This window comes from Bombina bombina, chromosome 12, assembly GCF_027579735.1.
Source record: "Bombina bombina isolate aBomBom1 chromosome 12, aBomBom1.pri, whole genome shotgun sequence".
Classification (NCBI taxonomy): Eukaryota; Metazoa; Chordata; class Amphibia; order Anura; family Bombinatoridae; genus Bombina; species Bombina bombina.
The window spans coordinates 30,361,241-30,384,667 of NC_069510.1; the positions used below are offsets into that span (position 1 = coordinate 30,361,241).

General features: G+C 39.8%; 1 protein-coding gene across 1 annotated transcript in view; it reads left to right on the forward strand.

The window, feature by feature from the left end:
- The first annotated feature begins 1,723 nt into the window (after positions 1-1,723).
- The window catches only part of QSOX2 (quiescin sulfhydryl oxidase 2), an 89,814-nt gene continuing 68,110 nt past the window's right edge, over positions 1,724-23,427 (forward strand). The window contains exon 1 of the mRNA XM_053696127.1: positions 1,724-2,024. Coding sequence (XP_053552102.1) covers positions 1,790-2,024 — 235 coding nt within the window. The 5' untranslated portion in view covers positions 1,724-1,789. The remainder of the gene's footprint in view (positions 2,025-23,427) is intronic.

The following is a 23,427-nucleotide window of genomic DNA, read 5'->3' on the forward strand; positions in this document are numbered from 1 at the left end:
ACGATAAAGCGAATAATGTCCGCTCGACCTTTGGTTAATCTACCCCAAAGAGTGTATTGCTTTCTGCTATTCAAGAATACGTTCATACATGTCCAAAGTAGAATTCCAGTGGGTAGTCACATCTTAAACAAGACGATGCTGGGGCAGACCTGCCTTTCTTATTCTTCCCTCAGCATCTGGTTAGCCTTCATACTGAGGTGGAAGTGTCCAGTGATCTTACAACACTGCTAGCTTACCTTCACCATCACTTGAGAGAGAAGCTTTCACAACCAGATGTAGGATATGCCCCATACAACGCACAACCACAAAATCCCCATCTCGAAGGGCTTTGACAATGTTCTCTGCTTCTTCTGTAACTATGAAGCTCATTTAAACATTTGTCCTAGTCTGACATCCAGCCCATCACTCTAGCATTCTTTTCATGCCGGCCAATATATTTGTAGAGGTATGCTGTTGATCTTAAGGGGTCAATTTATCAAGCTCCGTCATATCGTATCATGTCCGTCCGCATTATAATAAATATACCCCATAACCTCTGTGTGGAGAAAGAAGGAATGATACCCAAGTTCCTGTACTTTCCTTCCAGCCACGGTTCTCTCCCCAGATGCGTTGGGTTACCACCAGTACGCTGTCAATGATAGGAAGGCATGCTGTGCGCTGGATACACTACTGTCAGCTACAGGTTGAATAAAAAAACAACAGCCAATCAGCATCAGCACTGCTGATGTCACACTCTTCTTTACTGTGATCTAATGAGATTTCACTGAAATCTTGTAAAGTTACATAGTAAACTTCCTTACAGTGAGGAGGGAAATAACATGACTGTGCCTGCACACGTCAGATGCACACTTCCTTGCATGTCCTAGGACTAGCATCCTGATTGACTGCTTGAAGTCTCTTTAGAATGGGATGTGGATACTGAGGAAATTTTGAGGTGATATCTTCTTTTTTTTACATGAAGATTATTAGGTTATATTTTCTAGTAAGCTTTTTACAGCACATGGTGTGTATTGCTTCTGAATATGTTATTTGTGTTATACAAGCTAATGCTGACCCTCTGAGAAGGTGTGGTGTTTAAATACTGGTGCACGGGCTCTCACAGGATATGTGCATATGCCGCAGGAAAAACTGTAATAACTTTTATTCAACACATTTTTGCAAATGGAAGTATATAGCAAAAATGCTTCTATTTTTAAAATGAAATGCACCTATGAATTTTTCCTTTTTGACCTTCTATGCCTTTAAATTCTGGGAATCAGAAATTGTCCAATATGCCAGGAACTTAATTACATGAAAGGGGAGCTATATAAATAATTACAGTATACTGCAAAGTTTTTTCATTACTCAATTTCATTTTCTATAAAAAAAAATCTCAAGGTCTTTACTATAACTTAAATCAGTTTGTTAAAAATATAATTGTATAAATATTTATATGTGTGTGTTATATATATATATATATATATATATATATATATATATATATATATATATCTAAAACAAATTCTGTGTGATATAAATAGTAAACTTCATACTCTAATAATAAATAATTGTGAACCCTATTACGTGTTACAAACACAGTGTAAGAAGAGGTTTTAATACCACGTGACGATGCTTTACTACTTGTATAGTATCACGTACAGCTCAAAGCACTCTGATTGGCTGGCGGTGGCATGATGTCACTTTACCACGCCTTTCTACTCTGCTCCGCCTCCATAGCCACTGGTCCAGCTGGAGTGACGTAACGGCTGGGGTGAAGGGTCAAGCAGATTGTGTACATCCAGCTGCCGGTATGGCCGTTCTCCGGTGCTCGGTGTTGATGTTGCTGCTTGCGGGGGGAGCGTTTCCGGGAAGGGCAGCCAAGCTGTACGGACCGCAGGACCCTCTGACTATTCTAGACAGTAGCTCTTTGACTGGAGCCGTGTATAACTCATCTACTGCCTGGCTACTGGAGTTCTATTCGTCCTGGTGCGGGCACTGCATCAATTATGCCCCCACCTGGAAGGCTCTGGCAGGGGACGTGATGGGTGAGCCAGGGGATGGGGTTGATGAGACTACAAGGATGTGTGAGCCTGAGCTGGGATTCTGGGGGTTGTGGTAACTGAAGGCATGAATAGTTTACACGACACGTCTGTTACCTGAAATGATGTATCCCTGGGTTTCTGAAAGGGTTTTAGTATCTTAAAGGGGCATTAGTGCACGTGGGATATCTGAGGGGTGCACTGGTGTTTTTAGGGGTGTGTTAATAAAGTATTAATGGATGTGAGCACAGTGTATGGGCATCAGGGTACACGGCCCCCCTATAGTGTATGGGCATCAGGGTACACGGCCCCCCTATAGTGTATGGGCATCAGGGTACACGGCCCCCCTATAGTGTATGGGCATCAGGGTACACGGCCCCCCTATAGTGTATGGGCATCAGGGTACACGGCCCCCCTATAGTGTATGGGCATCAGGGTACACGGCCCCCCTATAGTGTATGGGCATCAGGGTACACGGCCCCCCTATAGTGTATGGGCATCAGGGTACACGGCCCCCCTATAGTGTATGGGCATCAGGGTACACGGCCCCCCTATAGTGTATGGGCATCAGGGTACACGGCCCCCCTATAGTGTATGGGCATCAGGGTACACGGCCCCCCTATAGTGTATGGGCATCAGGGTACACGGCCCCCCTATAGTGTATGGGCATCAGGGTACACGGCCCCCCTATAGTGTATGGGCATCAGGGTACACGGCCCCCTATAGTGTATGGGCATCAGGGTACACCGCCCCAATATAGTGTATGGGCATCAGGGTACACGGCCCCAATATAGTGTATGGTCATCAGGGTACACGGCCCCCCTATAGTGTATGGGCATCAGGGTACACGGCCCCCCTATAGTGTAGTATAGGCATCTGGGGGCACGGGTCCCCTATAGTGTAGGGGCATCTGGGGGCACGGGTCCCCTATAGTGTAGGGGCATCTGGGGGCACGGGTCCCCTATAGTGTATGGGCATCTGGGGGCACGGGTCCCCTATAGTGTATGGGCATCAGGGGGCACGGCCCCCCTATAGTGTATGGGCATCAGGGTACACGGCCCCCCTATAGTGTATGGGCATCAGGGTACACGGCCCCCCTATAGTGTATGGGCATCAGGGTACACGGCCCCCCTATAGTGTATGGGCATCAGGGTACACGGCCCCCCTATAGTGTATGGGCATCAGGGTACACGGCCCCCCTATAGTGTATGGGCATCAGGGTACACGGCCCCCCTATAGTGTATGGGCATCAGGGTACACGGCCCCCCTATAGTGTATGGGCATCAGGGTACACGGCCCCCCTATAGTGTATGGGCATCAGGGTACACGGCCCCCCTATAGTGTATGGGCATCAGGGTACACGGCCCCCCTATAGTGTATGGGCATCAGGGTACACGGCCCCCCTATAGTGTATGGGCATCAGGGTACACGGGTCTCCTATAGTGTAGTATAGGCATTTGTGGGCACGGGTCCCCTATAGTGTAGTATAGGCATCTGTGGGCACGGGACTCCTATAGTGTAGTATAGGCATCTGGGGGCACGGGTCTCCTATAGTGTAGTATGGGCCTCTGGGGGCATGGGTCTCCTATAGTGTAGTATGGGCATCTGGCGGCAAGGGTCCCCTATAGTGTATGGGCATCTGGGGGCATGGGTCTCCTATAGTGTAGTATGGGCATCTGTGGGCACGGGTCCCCTATATTGTATGGGCATCTGGGCACGGGTCCCCTATAGGGTATGGGCATCTGGGGGCACGGGTCCCCTATAGGGTATGGGCATCTGGGGGCACGGGTCCCCTATAGGGTATGGGCATCTGGGGGCACGGGTCCCCTATAGGGTATGGACATCTGGGGGCACGGGTCCCCTATAGGGTATGGACATCTGTGGGCGCACAGTGCCGCAGATTGTATGGGCATCTGGGGGAATTTGAACCGTGACTTGGCTTTGTGTTGTGAGTGGTAGGAAGTAATAAAAGGGATGTGTAGGAACTGAAGGATCTAGGGATTAAAGGTTACATGTATGTATAATGTTTAATTATGTATGATAACAACAAAACAAGTTTGCTGTAAACTTTAATTATTTACCCCTTCCTGCCGTTACTTATTTGTTACATCAGAATAATGTAAGCAAATAAGAAAAAAATTGTATTTATGCGATCGCGTGATTTCAATGATGGTATCGTATCTGGGGGGAGTGCCTATTACTCTGGGCGCCGCGCGATCCCAGTTCGGAAGCCGTAGCTGATTTAGAACAGCAGAACGACTAGGTTGTTTCATGTCATCCTAACGGCGCTAAAGCCCAGCGGGAAGGGGTTCGTTTTGCTCACTTTTCCTGTAATTTAACTCAGAAAATTGTTGGTTTTCTCATTTCCACTGAATTTCAAAAGTAATGGGTGGATGTTAGAACATAGGATTTCTCTAGAGCTGCAACAACTAATCGTCATAATCGATTATGAAAATAGTTGTCAACGAATCTCATAATCAATTAGTTGGTTTGCACACAGCACCATCGGCTTCACTCCGATGAGCTCCTGCACATGGTATTGTGTTTTATACTTATGCCCTTAGCCTAAAGGTAGTCTACAGACATTTTACGTTTCACTTTTTCAGGACACTATCAGTTGTTTTTTTTTAAGTTTACAACTACACCTGGCTTATGTGCAACCCAGAAAAAAATAGGAGTCATCATTTGAATTGTTTATATTAAATCAGATGATTTGGGGCTATGCTTTGCATGTGATAGTGCCCAACTTGTTATTTACACCTAGCCCTAGATTGATGTCACTATTATCTGTTTGCACAATTATTAGCGGACCGCTTGCTATTGCTGATTATATGTACTCTATAGATAATTGTGTAAGGCTGTGTCCTGTTACCTGTTTTTTTTTCTATATTTTTAATTAATGTAATATGTACCAAATTCAACCTCTGTATGTATATATCTGTTAGTTTAAGAGAGGACTAAATATATGAGAGGACTAAATATATTTTCCCCTAACCTTATAGCTGGTTGTTTACCATTGCATATAAATATTCAAGATTATTTTTATGTCAGACTAAATTCCAGGCTTACTTTGTTAAGAGGCCCCTTGCATTGGTGGAGAGCTAACAAAGATAAATTGCCCACCTTGGTGAAATTGGCAAAACCCCACTTATACATCTCAGGCACCTTAACACCATCTGAGCACCTCTTCTCTGCAGCAGGCAAAATAGCTTGCAAAAAAGAGAGCTAGCCACAGTCCGGAGCACATGGACATGGTGACATTTTTGCACTTCAATGCAAAGTTTCTGAAAGAGTAAATAACAGAATGTTACAAGCAGTGGTAGTCTACCTATTACTAGTTCTACCTCTTTTCAAACAGTTGGTGGTTTTGTTTTGCTTAATTATAAAAATTTGTTCTGCTGCTTAAAAAATTGGACCAATAGTTGTGTTAATGTAAAGTTGTAAAGTTTTAGTCTGAAGTTTATATATGTAACACTCAGTATGTGGATTTTATTTAAAATATAGGAAACAAATATTTATATTTTTTATCCGATTAGTCGATTAATCGACAAAATAATCGGCCGATTAATCGATAATGAAAATAATCGTTAGTTGCAGTCCTAGATTTCTCTTATCTAATCTCTACTGCTGAGGACCCTTTTTAAAGTGCTAACCCTGCTACATATCAGTGTACTAAATTTATGCCTGACTAGTTTTGTTGTCTGCAGACTAAAGCCCAGATTTTATTCTCCAAATAAGGCAAATGGTGAGTGTAGTTTGGCTGTTGATAAACCATCTCCATAAAAAAGATTTTAAATTGTTTTAAAAACATTAACCCCTTCATGCCCGGAGCAAGTGTTTAGCATCAGAATGACGTTTTGTTGAAAACACTTGCTTGAAAAATGAAATCACGTGATCGTTGATGCGATCACATGATTTCAAGGCCGGGTTCGGATCATGGTGGACTACCTACGGTATGCTAGACACAACCCCCAGTCTGGCTTCACATTAAACAAAAGGAGGAGGCTGCAGGGCGCCTAAAAAGGTAGGATGTTCCATGCTGCCCTAAGGGCGTTAAAGCACAGCTCTGTTAGGACGACATGGAATGTCGTAACTGCGTTAAGCTGTTAATACTGGGTTGATTTGTTATTCTATAGTAACACAACAGAAATGTCTTGTAATTGCACATTGTTTACTGACCCTTTAAAGGGGCAGGCTAGTCAAAATTAAACTTTCATGACTAAGATAGGGCATGCAATTTTACACAACTTTCCAATTTACTTTTATCATCAAATTTGCTTTGTTCGCTTAGTATTCTTAGTTAAAAGCTAAACCTAGGTAGGCTCATAGGCTAATTTCTAAGCCCTTGAAGGCTGCCACTTATCTCAGTGCATTTTGACAGGTTTTTCACTGCTAGAGCGCATTAGTTTGTGTATGTCATGTAGATAACATTGTTCTCACAACCGTGTAGTTACCTAGGAGTCAGCACTGATTGGCTAAAATGCATGTCTGTAGAAAGAACTGATATAAGGTGGCAGTCTGCAGAGGCTTAGATAAAAAGTAATCACTGAGGTAAAAATTATGACTGTGTTTATGCAAAACTGAGGAATGGGTAATAAAGGGATTATCTATCTTTTTAAACAATAACAATTCTGGGGTAGACTGTCCCTTTAAGTACCTGTATACACCTCACTATTTATTCAAACTGAGGAGTTTTAGATAAAAACAGAGTGTGTGGAAGTCCTGTTATAGTTTCTTTATCAGTCCTATGTTCCACACAGCCTTGTTTGTACACACTCTTCTATTGCCTATTTATTTCTGTCTCTTATTGTCCTCAGCAGAAGAGATATATAAGCAGATAAACTTAGGTTCCAACATGGCAGTGTACATTACATTATTGAATGTAACAGACTTAATAGAAACTATTATTTTACATTTATATTTTCACTATTGAAACAACAAATACCATTTGAAACATAATCTACATACTATTCTTAAGCTAATCTTTGCTTTGGATACATCTTTATATATAGCATTTATTTACTGTTTTAATTTCCCTTTAAAATGAATCTTCAAGCCTTATGGTTGGCGTAGACTGAGGGCAATCTCATGTATGTAATTTAGTACTTAGTATAATATTGTTTGCTAATTGTTAAAGGGACACTCAATCAAAATTAAACTTTCATTATTCAGATAGTGCATGCCATTTTAAACAACTTTCCAATTTACTTCCATTATCTAAATGTGCACAGTCTTTTTATATTAAAACTTTTTGAGTCACCAGCTCCTACTGAGCATGTGCAAGAATAAGTGTGTATGCATTTGTGAATGGCTGATTACTGTCACATGGTACGTGTATGCATTTGTGAGTGGCTGATGGCTGTCACATGGTACAGGGGGAGTAGAAAAAGACATAACTTTTAAAATTGTCAGAAAAAAAATCTACTACTCATTTGAAGTTCAGACTAAGTGCTATTGCGTTGTCTTGTGATCTTGCATTTGTTGATTATGCAAATCTACTGTGTTAACTGGTCCTTTAATATACTTTTGAAGTATTATTTGATTTGTGGTGTCGGTAAACAGTTTTATTGTAATGTTATTAAGTCAACATTAAAGTTCTAACATAGATAATGACTTGTGTATGCATAGTCATTCATGTTAAATTAAAGTGAATGTAAACTTTGATGAATGTCTAACCGTTTTTTAAAAATCCTATTAAAAACAGGGGCACTTTCATTCATCAAGGTTTACATTTCAGCTGGTTTGTTAAAATACTTACCTTTTCTTCTTGAAAGCCAAACCGGCGATTCCCTCGCCCCCGCCACTCGTCTCTTCATGGGCCAGAAATGAAGAATCTGTCTTCCTCCAATCACGGCATGGCCTCAGGCAATGTCTGCTCGGTGGGGGTGGGGGGGGGGGGGAGCCGTGATTGGAGGAAGCCGGATTCTTCATTTCTGACGTAAGAAGAGACGAGCGGCAGGCGGGAGAATCTCTGGTCCGGCTTTCAAGAAGAAAAGGTAAGTATTTTAACAAAACCGCTGAAATGTAAACTTTGATGAATGAAAGTGCCCCTGTTTTATAAACCGGGCACACATTCGTCAAAGTTTACATTCACTTTAATCTGAGGAAGTAAAACGCTGCATATTGCATTTCCCATTGCATTTCCCATTGCATTTCCCTCTTGTACCTGCAGCTCACTTTATAGCCGTTCTCATTTTAACTCATTACAGAATCCAGTTGGTAAATCTCTGTATTTTATACTGGGCGCCACCCCTTGTAGCGCAGTGCTTGACGAATATGTTCAAAAATTAGGAGCCAGGCATATTTTTAGGAGCCAGACAGTTGAATTTGTATATAGTTACACATATCTATATACAAATCCAACTGTCTGGCTCCTAAAAATATGCCTGGAGAATAACCCAAAAAGTTAGGAGCCAGGGGTCAAATTCTAGGAGCCAGTGGCTCCTGGGTTTGTCGAGCCCTGTTGTAGCGTATTGTTGCATCATCTGATAGCAGTGCACTTTCACAGATCTGCTTTTTGAAATCTGTACCTTTTTTGTTTCTTCAGTTTAGCTCACATAATAGAGAGCGTAAGTGTTACATTAAAAGGGACAGTCTACTTGAAAATGTTTTATTGTTTAAAAAGATAGATAATCCCTTTATTACCCATTCCCCAGTTTTGCATAACTAACACGGTTATATTAATATACTTTTTACCTCTGTGATTACCTTGTATCTAAGCCTCTGCAGACTGCTCCTTATCTCAGTTATATTAATACACTTTTTACCGCTGTGATTACCTTGTATCTAAGCCTCTGCAGACTGCCCCCTTATTTCAGTTCTTTTGACAAACTTGTATTTTAGCCAATCAGTGCTGACTCATAAACAAACTCCTCGGGAGTGAGCACAATGTTATCTTAATGGCACCCTTGAACTAGCGCTGTCTAGCTGTGAAAACTGTCAAAATGCACTGAGATAAGAGACTGGCTTCCAAGGCTTAAAAATTAGCATATGTGCCTACCTAGGTTTAGCTTTCAACAAAGAATACCAAGATAACTAAGCAAATTTGCTGATAAAAGTAAATTGGAAAGTTAGTTAAAATGACATGCCCTATCTGAATCATGATGTTTGACTAGACTGTCCCTTTAAGCTGCAAGATAGCGGCGCCCAGTGTGAAGATGCAGAGCTTCACTAAATAATACTTGTAAGGGGTTAAAAAAAAATTGAGAACATCTTTTGAAGACAGTTGCTGGTACAGGAGGAAATAATTATAGCAGAGTAATTAGTAACTGGCTACTGTAGTTGTACTCAGCTGTTTAATGTCCCTTGAAACGGTATTGATTCAGGTAGAACATGCAGTGTTAAACAACTTTCTAATTCTATTTAAATTTCATTATTCTCTTTGTATCCTTTGGTGAGAAGCACAGGAGCAGCAATGCACTAGTGGGAGCTAGTTTAAGATTGCTGGCAGCACATATCTACCTCTTGTCATTGGCTCACCATGTGTGTTCAGCTACCTCCCAGTAGTGCATTGCTGCTCCTTCAGCAAATGATACCTAGAGAATGCAGCAAATAATTTGATAATAGAAGTAAATTGGAAAGTTGTTTTAACCCCTTTGCTATCGGGACTTTCTGAGTATGGATTTAGTTGTATTTCATTCCACCGTTTCACCGCCAAATACAATCGTAAAACAAAAAAAACCTTTTTCACAAACTCTGGGTTTCTCACTGAAATTATTTACACACAACTATTGGTCATATGACAAATGGTTGTATAAGGTTCTTTGTGGTCTCATTTGTTCAGAAATAGCAGACATGCTTGGCTTTGCAGTTTAGTTTTTGGCAACTAATTGCAACTGCGCTCCACACTTCTGAAATTCCCAGCAATTATGGGATTCATATGCTAGCTGGTAATTGTTGAAGTATTTTTAAAGCCCCCCACACACACACACACACACACACTGCTGACCACCATCTTCGCTACTGTTTTTTTTTTTTTGTGTTTTAAATAAATTAAAGGGATATGAAACTCAAATTTTGTTTTCTTTCATGTTACATTTAAAGAAGAACAATTGATAATTGGAGTAAATAAGAAAGTTGTTTAAAATTGCATGCTCTGACTCATGAAAGAAATGTGGGTGTCATATCCCTTTAATTCTATTCATTTATTTTCTGCAGTGTAGGATCCCCACTTAGGCTCCCACCCCAAACAGCTCTCTAACCTCCCCCTACTAATGGTGTTTGCCTACCCAGTTTATCTATTCTCTTTTTTTCGTTTGTTCTTTTTTCTGTTGTGTATCAGTTCTCCCCCTTCCCTGTGATCACAGCTGTAGTCCACCCCCCACACACTGATTCCCATTGTCTGTAGTGTAGTGCCCCTTTGCCATTCACACTTTATTTTCTGTAATACAGGGTTCTGGGTGCTCAGAAAATACCCCAAATATTTTGCAAGCTACACACAGCAATAAAGTCATTAGAAAATGTACAATATTAGAGCCGTACTGAAACTATGACTTGGGCTGTTAGTTGGGTATTTTCACAACGAACTTTTCAATTTAAAAGAAAAAAGATGAATATGTTATCGTTGTAAGTTTACACACTCTTAAAGGGATACTAAACCCATTTATTTTTTTTCTTTCATGATTCAGATAGAATTTTAAGAAACTTTCTAATCCTATTATCAAATTTTCTTTGTTTTCTTGCTATCTTTTTTTTAAAAAGTAGGAATGTAAGGTTAAGAGCCTGCCCATTTTTAGTTCAGCACCTGGATAGAGCTTGCTGATTAGTTTGCTACATTTAGTCACCATCGCAGAGAATGATCATGGTTATATAAGAACCAGATTTTTGCATCAAAAAGTGCATGTGCAATAAACTGACTGTAGATATTTTAGGTGTCTCCTAGCAACCACATCAAAGGAAAATCTATTCCTTTGTCTCCCTGTAGGGACCACAGCCCCTTATGGGGCTGTGCCAGCAAGTAATGAACACTTCATAAATGAAGTTAAAAGAAAAATAAATAAAATAAATCACTTTAAAAGGATTTTATCTTTTAACCTCTTCCCGCCCTTAGGACGTCCTAACTGCACTGGGCTTTAACACCCTTAGGGCTGCATAGAAAGTCCTAGCCTTTTGGCTGTACTTAAACCAAAGGCGCTTTTTGAATGGGATCGTGGCTGGAGGGTGTGCTAAGTGTCTTGGGCACTCTGCCCCCCAGACACAATCCCATTATTGAAATTGCATGAACAATAGCATGATTTCACTTTTTAACTTATTTGTTTATATCGGAGATTTGTTCAGATGTAGACAAATAAGTCCGGGTGGAAGGGTGTTAAAGGGACAGTAAACGTAAAAAATAATGTTATACAATTCTGCTCATAGTGCAGAATTATATAACATTATATTAGCCTTATCGTTATAAAACCTTATTTGCCCTTTGAATTTTTGAAAAACATGGCTGTTTTACAGACCCGCTCTCTGCTGAGCGGGTCTGTTTTTTTTTTACACAGTGCATCGGGACAGCTGTATAGTCACAGCCCGGCCCGACCGCGCCATAGCACTAAATGCAGCTCGCTCCTGCTCTGTCTGACAGCGGGAGCGAGCTGCACTGTGTATAATGGCGTGGTCGGGCCGGGCTGTGACTATACAGCTGGCCCGATGTGCTGTGTAAAAAAAACAGACCCGCTCAGCAGAGAGCGGGTCTGTAAAACAGCCATGTTTTTCAAAAATTCAAAGGGCAAATAAGGTTTTATAACGATAAGGCTAATATAATGTTATATAATTCTGCACTATGTGCAGAATTATATAACATTATTTTTTACGTTTACTGACACTTTAAGTCTGTTGTGTTTTTTTGTTTTTTTTAATACAATGAAGCAAATTATCTATCTGTGTGTGTGTCATAAAACTTCGAGAGTAACATGTACTTGTTTACTATTAAGTGATTACTAGTTAAACAGGGAGTCAAATTTGCCCATGCTCAGAAGAGACAGTCTGTAACCTAAATTGCCAACATGTCAGCTCTTTTATTTTTTTTCCCTGAGGGCACGGCGACACTGAAAATTGCTCCTCTTTTTTTGGGGGGGGGGGCGGTAAGATTGCTGTTTTTTTACACAATCTGTCTCTTTAAGTTTACTTTGATTAACATATTTGTTTTTACTTAAAGAGCACTGTTTAATATACCTTTAAGCAGAAACATATGTAGTCTGTTGTTGGATTATCCCAAGGTCTGCTGTTTATCTTCAATAGGTGCAGACAGACCTGATTTTTCGGATATCTTTGCAGGAAAATCTGAGCCTTTAATGGACTCACCTGTGCTCTCACTAATTGATATCCTCAAAATGTGACCCATTTCCAGCCCTTGACGATAAACATTTGGACAACCCTGGATTATCCCAGTCATGCACTGAACTGAGGTGTCTTTATACCTGTGTACGTGCGCTGCACATACACATCCCTGCAGTAATGTCTTAGCATTATATCTCTGAGCCCTTCAGCAGATTAGCTAAACCAGAAAAACAAGCAGGTAACATTTTATAAAAATGTATTCTTAGAAAAGCCAAGTTGTACTGTTTTATAGCATATGCATAATACTGGGGTTCGTATCATCCTTTTCCCCACTCTCCCCCCACAACAAATCCTCAATAACCTTTAAATCAAAATTTAAACCAGTGATCGGAAACAAATATCCACTTATATCAAACAAAAACAATTATTTTAGTATAAAACAAAACCCAAGATCCTAATTTTACTTAAAAGTTCAGATAATATACATCATACTTGTGGATGCTAGATGATCTGTATGATTAAAGGGACACTGAACCCAATTTTTCTTTCATGTAATTAACAAGAGTCCATGAGCTAGTGACGTATGGGATATACATTCCTACCAGGAGGGGCAAAGTTTCCCAAACCTTAAAATGCCTATAAATACACCCCTCACCACACCCACAAATCAGTTTTACAAACTTTGCCTCCAAGGGAGGTGGTGAAGTAAGTTTGTGCTAGATTCTACGTTGATATGCGCTCCGCAGCAAGTTGGAGCCCGGTTTTCCTCTCAGCGTGCAGTGAATGTCAGAGGGATGTGAAGAGAGTATTGCCTATTGAATGCAGTGATCTCCTTCTACGGGGTCTATTTCATAAGGTTCTCTGTTATCGGTCGTAGAGATTCATCTCTTACCTCCCTTTTCAGATCGACGATATACTCTTATATTTACCATTTCCTCTACTGATTCTCGTTTCAGTACTGGTTTGGCTTTCTACTACATGTAGATGAGTGTCCTGGGGTAAGTAAGTCTTATTTTCTGTGACACTCTAAGCTATGGTTGGGCACTTTATTTATAAAGTTCTAAATATATGTATTCAAACATTTATTTGCCTTGACTCAGAATGTTCAACTTTCCTTATTTTCAGACAGTCAGTTTCATATTTGGGATTATGCTTTAATTATCATATTTTTCTTACCTCAAAAATTTGACTTTTTCCCTGTGGGCTGTTAGGCTCGCGGGGGCTGAAAATGCTTCATTTTATTGCGTCATTCTTGGCGCGGATTTTTTTGGCGCAAAAATTCATTTCCGTTTCCGGCGTCATACGTGTCGCCGGAAGTTGCGTCATTTTTTTGACGTTATTTTGCGCCAAAAATGTCGGCGTTCCGGATGTGGCGTCATTTTTGGCGCCAAAAGCATTTAGGCGCCAAATAATGTGGGCGTCTTATTTGGCGCCAAAAAAATATGGGCGTCGCTTTTGTCTCCACATTATTTCAGAATCATTTTTCATTTGCTTCTGGTTGCTAGAAGCTTGATGTTTGGCATTTTTTCCCATTCCTGAAACTGTCTTATAAGGAATTTGATCTATTTTGCTTTATATGTTGTTTTTTTCTCTTACATATTGCAAGATGTCTCACGTTGCATCTGAGCCAGAAGATACTACAGGAAAACCTCTGCCTGCTGGATCTACCAAAGCTAAGTGTATCTGCTGTAAACTTTTGGTAGCTATTCCTCCAGCTGTTGTTTGTATTAAATGTCATGACAAACTTGTTAATGCAGATAATATTTCCTTTAGTGATGTACCATTGCCTGTTGCAGTTCCCTCAACATCTAAGGTGCAGAATGTTCCTGATAACATAAGAGATTTTGTTTCTGAATCCATAAAGAAGGCTTTGTCTGTTATTTCTCCTTCTAGTAAACGTAAAAAGTCTTTTAAATCTTCTCTCTCTACAGATGAATTTTTAAATGAACACCATCATTCTGATTCTTTGGACTCTTCTGGTTCAGAGGATTCTGTCTCAGAGATTGATGCTGATAAATCTTCATATTTATTTAAGATGGAATTTATTCGCTCTTTACTTAAAGAAGTACTAATTGCTTTAGAAATAGAGGATTCTAGTCCTCTTGATACTAATTCTATACGTTTGGATAAGGTTTTTAAAGCTCCTGCGGTTATTCCAGAAGTCTTTCCTGTTCCTAATGCTATTTCTGCAGTAATTGCTAAGGAATGGGATAGATTGGGTAATTCATTTACTCCTTCTAAACGTTTTAAGCAATTATATCCTGTTCCGCCTGACAGATTAGAATTTTGGGACAAAATCCCTAAAGTTGATGGGGCTATTTCTACCCTTGCTAAACGTACTACCATTCCTACATCAGATGGTACCTCGTTTAAGGATCCTTTAGATAGAAAAATTGAATCTTTTCTAAGAAAAGCTTATCTATGTTCAGGTAATCTTCTTAGACCTGCTATATCATTGGCTGATGTTGCTGCAGCTTCAACTTTTTGGTTGGAAACTCTAGCGCAACAAGTAACAAATCGTGATTCTCATGATATTATTATTCTTCTCCAGCATGCTAATAATTTCATCTGTGATGCCATTTTTGATATTATTAGAGTTGATGTTAGATTTATGTCTCTGGCTATCTTAGCCAGAAGAGCTTTATGGCTTAAGACTTGGAATGCTGATATGGCTTCTAAATCAACTCTACTTTCCATTTCTTTCCAGGGAAACAAATTATTTGGTTCTCAGTTGGATTCTATTATTTCAACTGTTACTGGTGGGAAAGGAACTTTTTTACCACAGGATAAAAAGTCTAAAGGTAAAAACAGGGCTAACAATCGTTTTCGTTCCTTTCGTTTCAACAAAGAACAAAAGCCTGATCCTTCGTCCTCAGGAGCAGTTTCAGTTTGGAAACCATCTCCAGTCTGGAATAAATCCAAGCCTGCTAGAAAGGCAAAGCCTGCTTCTAAGTTCACATGAAGGTACGGCCCTCATTCCAGTTCAGCTGGTAGGGGGCAGGTTACGTTTTTTCAAAGAAATTTGGATCAGTTCTGTTCACAATCTTTGGATTCAGAACATTGTTTCAGAAGGGTACAGAATTGGTTTCAAGATGAGACCTCCTGCAAAGAGATTTTTTCTTTCCCATGTCCCAGTAAATCCAGTGAAAGCTCAAGCATTTCTGAATTGTGTTTCAGATCTAGAGTTGGCTGGAGTAATTATGCCAGTTCCAGTTCCGGAACAGGGGATGGGGTTTTATTCAAATCTCTTCATTGTACCAAAGAAGGAGAATTCCTTCAGACCAGTTCTGGATCTAAAATTATTGAATCGTTATGTAAGGATACCAACGTTCAAGATGGTAACTGTAAGGACTATATTGCCTTTTGTTCAGCAAGGGAATTATATGTCCACAATAGATTTACAGGATGCATATCTGCATATTCCGATTCATCCAGATCATTATCAGTTCCTGAGATTCTCTTTTCTAGACAAGCATTACCAATTTGTGGCTCTACCGTTTGGCCTTGCTACAGCTCCAAGAATTTTCACAAAGATTCTCGGTGCCCTTCTGTCTGTAATCAGAGAACAGGGTATTGTGGTATTTCCTTATTTGGACGATATCTTGGTACTTGCTCCGTCTTTACATTTAGCAGAGTCTCATACGAATCGACTTGTGTTGTTTCTTCAAGATCATGGTTGGAGGATCAATTTACCAAAAAGTTCTTTGATTCCTCAAACAAGGGTAACCTTTCTGGGTTTCCAGATAGATTCAGTGTCCATGACTTTGTCTTTAACAGACAAGAGACGTCTAAAATTGATTACAGCCTGTCGAAACCTTCAGTCTCAATCATTCCCTTCGGTAGCCTTATGCATGGAAATTCTAGGTCTTATGACTGCTGCATCGGACGCGATCCCCTTTGCTCGTTTTCACATGCGACCTCTTCAGCTCTGTATGCTGAACCAATGGTGCAGGGATTACACGAAGATATATCAATTAATATCTTTAAAACCGATTGTTCGGCACTCTCTAACGTGGTGGACAGATCACCATCGTTTAATTCAGGGGGCTTCTTTTGTTCTTCCGACCTGGACTATAATTTCAACAGATGCAAGTCTCACAGGTTGGGGAGCTGTGTGGGGATCTCTGACGGCACAAGGAGTTTGGGAATCTCAGGAGGTGAGATTACCGATCAATATCTTGGAACTCCGTGCAGTTTTCAGAGCTCTTCAGTTTTGGCCTCTTCTGAAGAGAGAATCGTTCATTTGTTTTCAGACAGACAATGTCACAACTGTGGCATACATCAATCATCAAGGAGGGACTCACAGTCCTCTGGCTATGAAAGAAGTATCTCGAATTTTGGTTTGGGCGGAATCCAGCTCCTGTCTAATCTCTGCGGTTCATATCCCAGGTGTAGACAATTGGGAAGCGGATTATCTCAGTCGCCAAACGTTGCATCCGGGCGAATGGTCTCTTCACCCAGAGGTATTTCTTCAGATTGTTCAAATGTGGGGGCTCCCAGAGATAGATCTGATGGCCTCTCATCTAAACAAGAAACTTCCCAGGTATCTGTCCAGATCCCGGGATCCTCAGGCGGAGGCAGTGGATGCATTATCACTTCCTTGGAAGTATCATCCTGCCTATATCTTTCCGCCTCTAGTTCTTCTTCCAAGAGTAATCTCCAAGATTCTGAGGGAATGCTCGTTTGTTCTGCTAATAGCTCCGGCATGGCCTCACAGGTTTTGGTATGCGGATCTTGTCCGGATGGCATCTTGCCAGCCATGGACTCTTCCGTTAAGACCAGACCTTCTGTCACAAGGTCCTTTTTTCCATCCGGATCTGAAATCCTTAAATTTAAAGGTATGGAGATTGAACGCTTGATTCTTGGTCATAGAGGTTTCTCTGACTCCGTGATTAATACTATGTTACAGGCTCGTAAATCTGTATCTAGAGAGATATATTATAGAGTCTGGAAGACTTATATTTCATGGTGTCTTTCTCATCATTTTTCTTGGCATTCTTTTAGAATACCGAGAATTTTACAATTTCTTCAGGATGGTTTGGATAAGGGTTTGTCCGCAAGTTCTTTGAAAGGACAAATCTCTGCTCTTTCTGTTCTTTTTCACAGAAAGATTGCTATTCTTCCTGATATTCATTGTTTTGTACAAGCTTTGGTTCGTATAAAACCTGTCATTAAGTCAATTTCTCCTCCATGGAGTTTGAATTTGGTTTTGGGAGCTCTTCAAGCTCCTCCGTTTGAACCTATGCATTCATTGGACATTAAATTACTTTCTTGGAAAGTTTTGTTCCTTTTGGCCATCTCTTCTGCTAGAAGAGTTTCTGAATTATCTGCTCTTTCGTGTGAGTCTCCTTTTCTGATTTTTCATCAGGATAAGGCGGTGTTGCGAACTTCTTTTGAATTTTTACCTAAAGTTGTGAATTCCAACAACATTAGTAGAGAAATTGTGGTTCCTTCATTATGTCCTAATCCTAAGAATTCTAAGGAGAAATCATTGCATTCTTTGGATGTTGTTAGAGCTTTGAAATATTATGTTGAAGCTACGAAATCTTTCCGTAAGACTTCTAGTCTATTTGTTATCTTTTCCGGTTCTAGGAAAGGCCAGAAAGCTTCTGCCATTTCTTTGGCATCTTGGTTGAAATCTTTAATTCATCTTGCCTATGTTGAGTCGGGTAAAATTCCGCCTCAAAGAATTACAGCTCATTCTACTAGGTCAGTTTCTACTTCCTGGGCGTTTAGGAATGAAGCTTCGGTTGACCAGATCTGCAAAGCAGCAACTTGGTCCTCTTTGCATACTTTTACTAAATTCTACCATTTTGATGTATTTTCTTCTTCTGAAGCAGTTTTTGGTAGAAAAGTTCTTCAGGCAGCGGTTTCAGTTTGAATCTTCTGCTTATGTTTTTTGTTAAACTTTTATTTGGGTGTGGATTATTTTCAGCAGGAATTGGCTGTCTTTATTTTATCCCTCCCTCTCTAGTGACTCTTGTGTGGAAAGATCCACATCTTGGGTAGTCATTATCCCATACGTCACTAGCTCATGGACTCTTGTTAATTACATGAAAGAAAACATAATTTATGTAAGAACTTACCTGATAAATTCATTTCTTTCATATTAACAAGAGTCCATGAGGCCCACCCTTTTTTGTGGTGGTTATGATTTTTTTGTATAAATGCACAATTATTCCAATTCCTTATTCTATATGCTTCGCACTTTTTTTCTTATCACCCCACTTCTTGGCTATTCGTTAAACTGATTTGTGGGTGTGGTGAGGGGTGTATTTATAGGCATTTTAAGGTTTGGGAAACTTTGCCCCTCCTGGTAGGAATGTATATCCCATACGTCACTAGCTCATGGACTCTTGTTAATATGAAAGAAATGAATTTATCAGGTAAGTTCTTACATAAATTATGTTTTTTTATTTCATGATTCATATAGAGCATGCAATTTTAAGCAACTTTCTAATTTAATCCTATTATCAATTTTTGTTCGGTCTCTTGCTATCTTTATTTGAAAAAGAAGGCATCTAAGCTTTTTTTTTTTTTGGTTCTGACCTCTGGATACCACTTTTTTTTTTTTTTTTCGGTGGGTGAATTTATTCTCCAATCGGCAAGATCAACCCAGGTTGTTCACCAAAAATGGTCCGGCATCTAAACTTACATTCATGCATTTCAAATAAAGATACCAAGAGAATGAAGAACATTTGATAATAGGAGTAAATTAGAAAGTTGCTTAAAATGTCATGCTCTATCTGAATCATGAAAGAAAAAATTTGGGTTCTGTGTCCCTTCAAGCATAAAGAAATTAGTTAAAGTGAACCATTGGAATATTCATTTAGCACTCAAATTTTATGTATTATTTTTTTATTTTTTTTTTATCAACATATTTCTTTCATTAGATTTTGAGAGTTAAAGGGACAGTCAACTCCAAAATTGTTATTGTTTACAAAGATAGATAATCCCTTTATTACCCATTCCGCAGTTTTGCAGAACGAGCACAGTTATATTAATATAATTTTTACCTCTGATTACCTTGTATCTAAGCCTCTTCTGACAGCCCCCTGATCACATGACTATTTATTACCTATTGACTTGCATTTAGCCAATTAGTGCAGTGTTATGCACAACTCCAGGAGAGAGCACAATGTTAACTATATGGCTCAGATGAATTAGCAGTCTTGTTATGAAAAGCTAATAAAAAAGCACGTGATTTAGAGGCATTCTGTAGTGGCTTTAGAAACAGACAGATATTTAGAGGTTTAAATGTTATAAAGTATATTAATATAACAATGTTGGTTGTGCAAAGCTGGGTAATAGGTAGTAAAAGTGATTAGCTATCTTTTTAAACAAAAACAAGTTTATAATTTGTAAATCTTCCAAAATCTTAACTTTGGGTTTCATATCCCTTTGATTAACACAATTGGGCCTGAAGGACTGATTGCTCACTGGTTTATAACCAGAATTCCTTTTGCAAAAATGACTTTAATTTGCCTTAAAGGGACACTAAGGGCTAGATTTATCAACCCTGAGGCGTACAGGGGCGCGTATACGCGCCCCTGTACGCCTCAGCTCGCCTGTGGTGGGGCGCAATTACCCGCAGGTAATTAACATTGCACACAAGCGCAATTTTGCGCTCGCGTGCAATCCCGTCCCCTGCCCGCGCACAGCCAATCACGCGCGGGCAGGAGCTGTCAATCTCCTCGGTCGGACTCGACCGAGGAGATTGAATTTCGCCAGAATAAATGTGGCGAAGATGTTAGGGAAGCGGCGGTCTGGTGACCGCTGCTTGATAAATCGCGGCGAGCAAGTTCTTGTGAGAACTTGCTGCCGCAGGGGCTTGATAATTCTAGCCCTATCACACCTCCCTCTAATCATGAGCGCTGCCATTTTGGAACCTAGGTTACACTGCAGGTATGTGAAGGAGAGTTACTGTACATGGGCAAACAAGTTAGCACTGGAATGGAGTAAAATCTAAAATAAAATATGGTGGCACCCATGAGTAGAAGGAGGCGGGGAATAACCTCAATAATGTACTTATAAAATGTATTTATTGTTCAATGTCCATTTAAAGAACCACTGCAGTAGGTTCATAAAAAAAAAAAAAAAAAAATTTAATATATTTTTTTTTTTACCAGAATGTAATTGTAATTTCAAATCTCTGGTCTACTTGATAATAGAGGACTAGTTTAAAGGGACACATTTATGATTAAGACAGCGCATGCAATTTTACATACATTATCAAATTGTGCACAGTCTTTTTATATGCACACTTCCTGAGACACCAGGTCCTACTGAGCATGTGCAAAAGCTCAGTGTATACATATGTGAATCTTTTGAAATTTGTTAGAAAAAAGTCTACTCATTAATTTATCAGGTAAGCATAAGTTTTGTTTTCTTTCCTAAGATATGGTGAGTCCACAGGATCATCAATTACTGTTGGGAATCTATACCCAAGCTAGAGGACACAGATTATTAGGGAGGGACAAGACAGGTAACCTAAACAGAATGCACCACCGCTTTAAGAAACTTTCTCCCAAAAGAAGCCTCAGCCTAGGCAAAAGTATCACAGTTAGAAAAAGTATGTAGAGAAGACCAAATTGCAGCCTTGCAAATCTGTTCCACAGAAGCTTCATTTTTAAAAAGCCCAAGAAGAAGAAACAGCCCTAGTAGAATGAGCTGTAATTCTCTAAGGAGGCTGCTGTCCAGCAGTCTCATACGCCAAACGAATTATCCTTCTCAACCAGAGAGAAATGGGAGTAGCAGTAGCTTTCTGACCCTTGTGTTTCCCAAAAAAACAAACAATGCAGAAGACTGTAAATAGAATTTAGGAGCCCGCACATCATCTAGGTTTTGCAACAAACGTTCCATATGAGAAGAAGGATTAGGACAGAGAGAAGGAACAATCTCCTCCTCCTTGCACTGAAGTCAAAGAGAATGACTGGGGATTGTGGGAAGGGAAGTGATACTTAACAGCTTTGCTGTGGTGCTCTTTGCCTCTTCCTGCTGGCCAGGAGTGATATTCCCAACAGTAATAGATGATCCCGTGGACTCGCCATATCTGGAAAGAAAGAAATCGGGTAAGCATAAATTTTGTTTTAAAGGGACATGAAACCCAACTTTTTTCTTTTATGATTCAACATTTTTCTTCCTCTTTGTATCTTTTGGGGAAAAGCTGGGATGCAAGCTCAGGAGCATGCACATTTCACGAGCACTATATGGCAGCAGTATTGCAATAAGGTTTTCCATTTGCAAGAGCACTAGAGGGCATCACTATTTCCTGCCATATAGTGCTCCAGACACCTTCCTAGGTATCACTTCAACAAAGAACACCATGGGAACAAAGCAAATTTGATTATAGAAGTAAATAGGACACTTTTTTTTTATTGTATTCTCTGTCTGAATCACAAAAGGGGTTTAATTTCCCTTTAAGCAAAATAAATATCCGAGAATGTTCCAGCTTCAGTAGGGTCACTATTTGACTATCTTTATTTTCCAATGTGTACACCCACCTGTAATTCAGGTTACATTTCCCACACTGATCAGACCTGAGCTGCAATTCACTATGTTCATAACAAACTACGTAGCTTGTGTTCCTTAGGTAAATACAAGACGTGCGCTATCATTTTTGGATGAATGTTTAAAAAAAAAAAAAAAAAAGACCTATTTCCAGATTCAATGCACTTGAACCGATAAATGGATAGGAAAAAAAATAACATAATTGATGCTCGGGGTGGGGGGTGGGAGGGGTTAGGGGGGAGTTGATTTGCTTGTGTAGTTAAAACGGTTACTTTTAAAGTAAACTTTCATAAGTTGAAGTTGTCTCTTTGGAGGATGAAAGTACATAAAATATAATGGTATAATCCTAAAATTTGTTTGTATATTATTATTATTATTAAAGGGACAGTCTAGGCCAAAATAAACTTTTCTGATTCAGATAGAGCATGTAATTTTAAACAATTTTCCAATTTACTTTTATCACCAATTTTGCTTTGTTCTATTGGTATTCTTAGTTGAAAGCTTAACCTAGGAGGTTCATATGCTAATTTCTTAGACCTTGAAGGCCACCTCTTTTCAGAATGGATTTTAACAGTTTTTCACCACTAGAGGGTGTTAGTTCACGTTTTTCATATAGATAACACTGTGCTCGTGCACGTGAAGTTATCTGGGAGCAGGCACTGATTGGCTAGACTGCAAGTCTGTCAAAAGAACTTAAGTAAAGGGGCAGTTTGCAGAGGCTTAGATACAAGATAATCACAGAGGTTAAAAGTATATTAATATAACCGTGTTGGCTATGCAAAACTGGGGAATGGGTAATAAAGGGATTATCTACCTTTTAAAAAAAATAACAATTCTGGTGTAGACTGTCCCTTTTAAATACGTTTGGTAATAACTGTGTTTAACCACTGCTATTGGTTTAAACACAGCTAAAGTGAAAATCAACCATAGCGTTTTTGAAACAAATAAAGGGCACTTTCATTCAGGAAGTATAAGATACTTCATGCAGAAAGTGCCTTTTATTTGTTTCAACCGTTCGCCGTTCTTAGCTGCTACAGCAGCCCACGGGAAAAAAATATTTTGCTAAGAGGTGACTTTTTCACCTCTTAGCCAATAGCCATGCGTTAAATCCGGCTGCCATGGACGCTAAACTGGATTTACCGCACCGCTATTGGCTAAGAGGTGAAAACGTCACCTCTTAGCAAAAAAGATTTTTTGGCCGTGGGCTGCCATAGCAGCTAAGAATGGCGAATGGTTGAAACAAATAAAGGCACTTTCTGCATAAAGTATCTCATGAATGAAAGTGCCCTTTATTTGTTTCAACAGTCAACCCTAGCGATTCAAAAACGCTATGGTTGACTTTCACTTTAAATCTGCGCAACCAGGCACAGTCATGTGTCATTCCTAAACAAGACATTGCAGGGGATTGGCACATACTCTCGTGAGCTGCTCTTGATGTTTATAAATATGTTTTCATTTAATAATAATATGCTCTGACAAAGAACAGGAGTTTGAATAATCTTATCTATCCCATGAATAAAGAGTTGGGTGCGTATTTAGTTGTTTTCCTGTAAAGTGGGACATATTTTCATACAAAAGAGATCAGGAACCACAGCTGGAGCATTGTGACCCTCATATACAACCAGAGACACCTTGT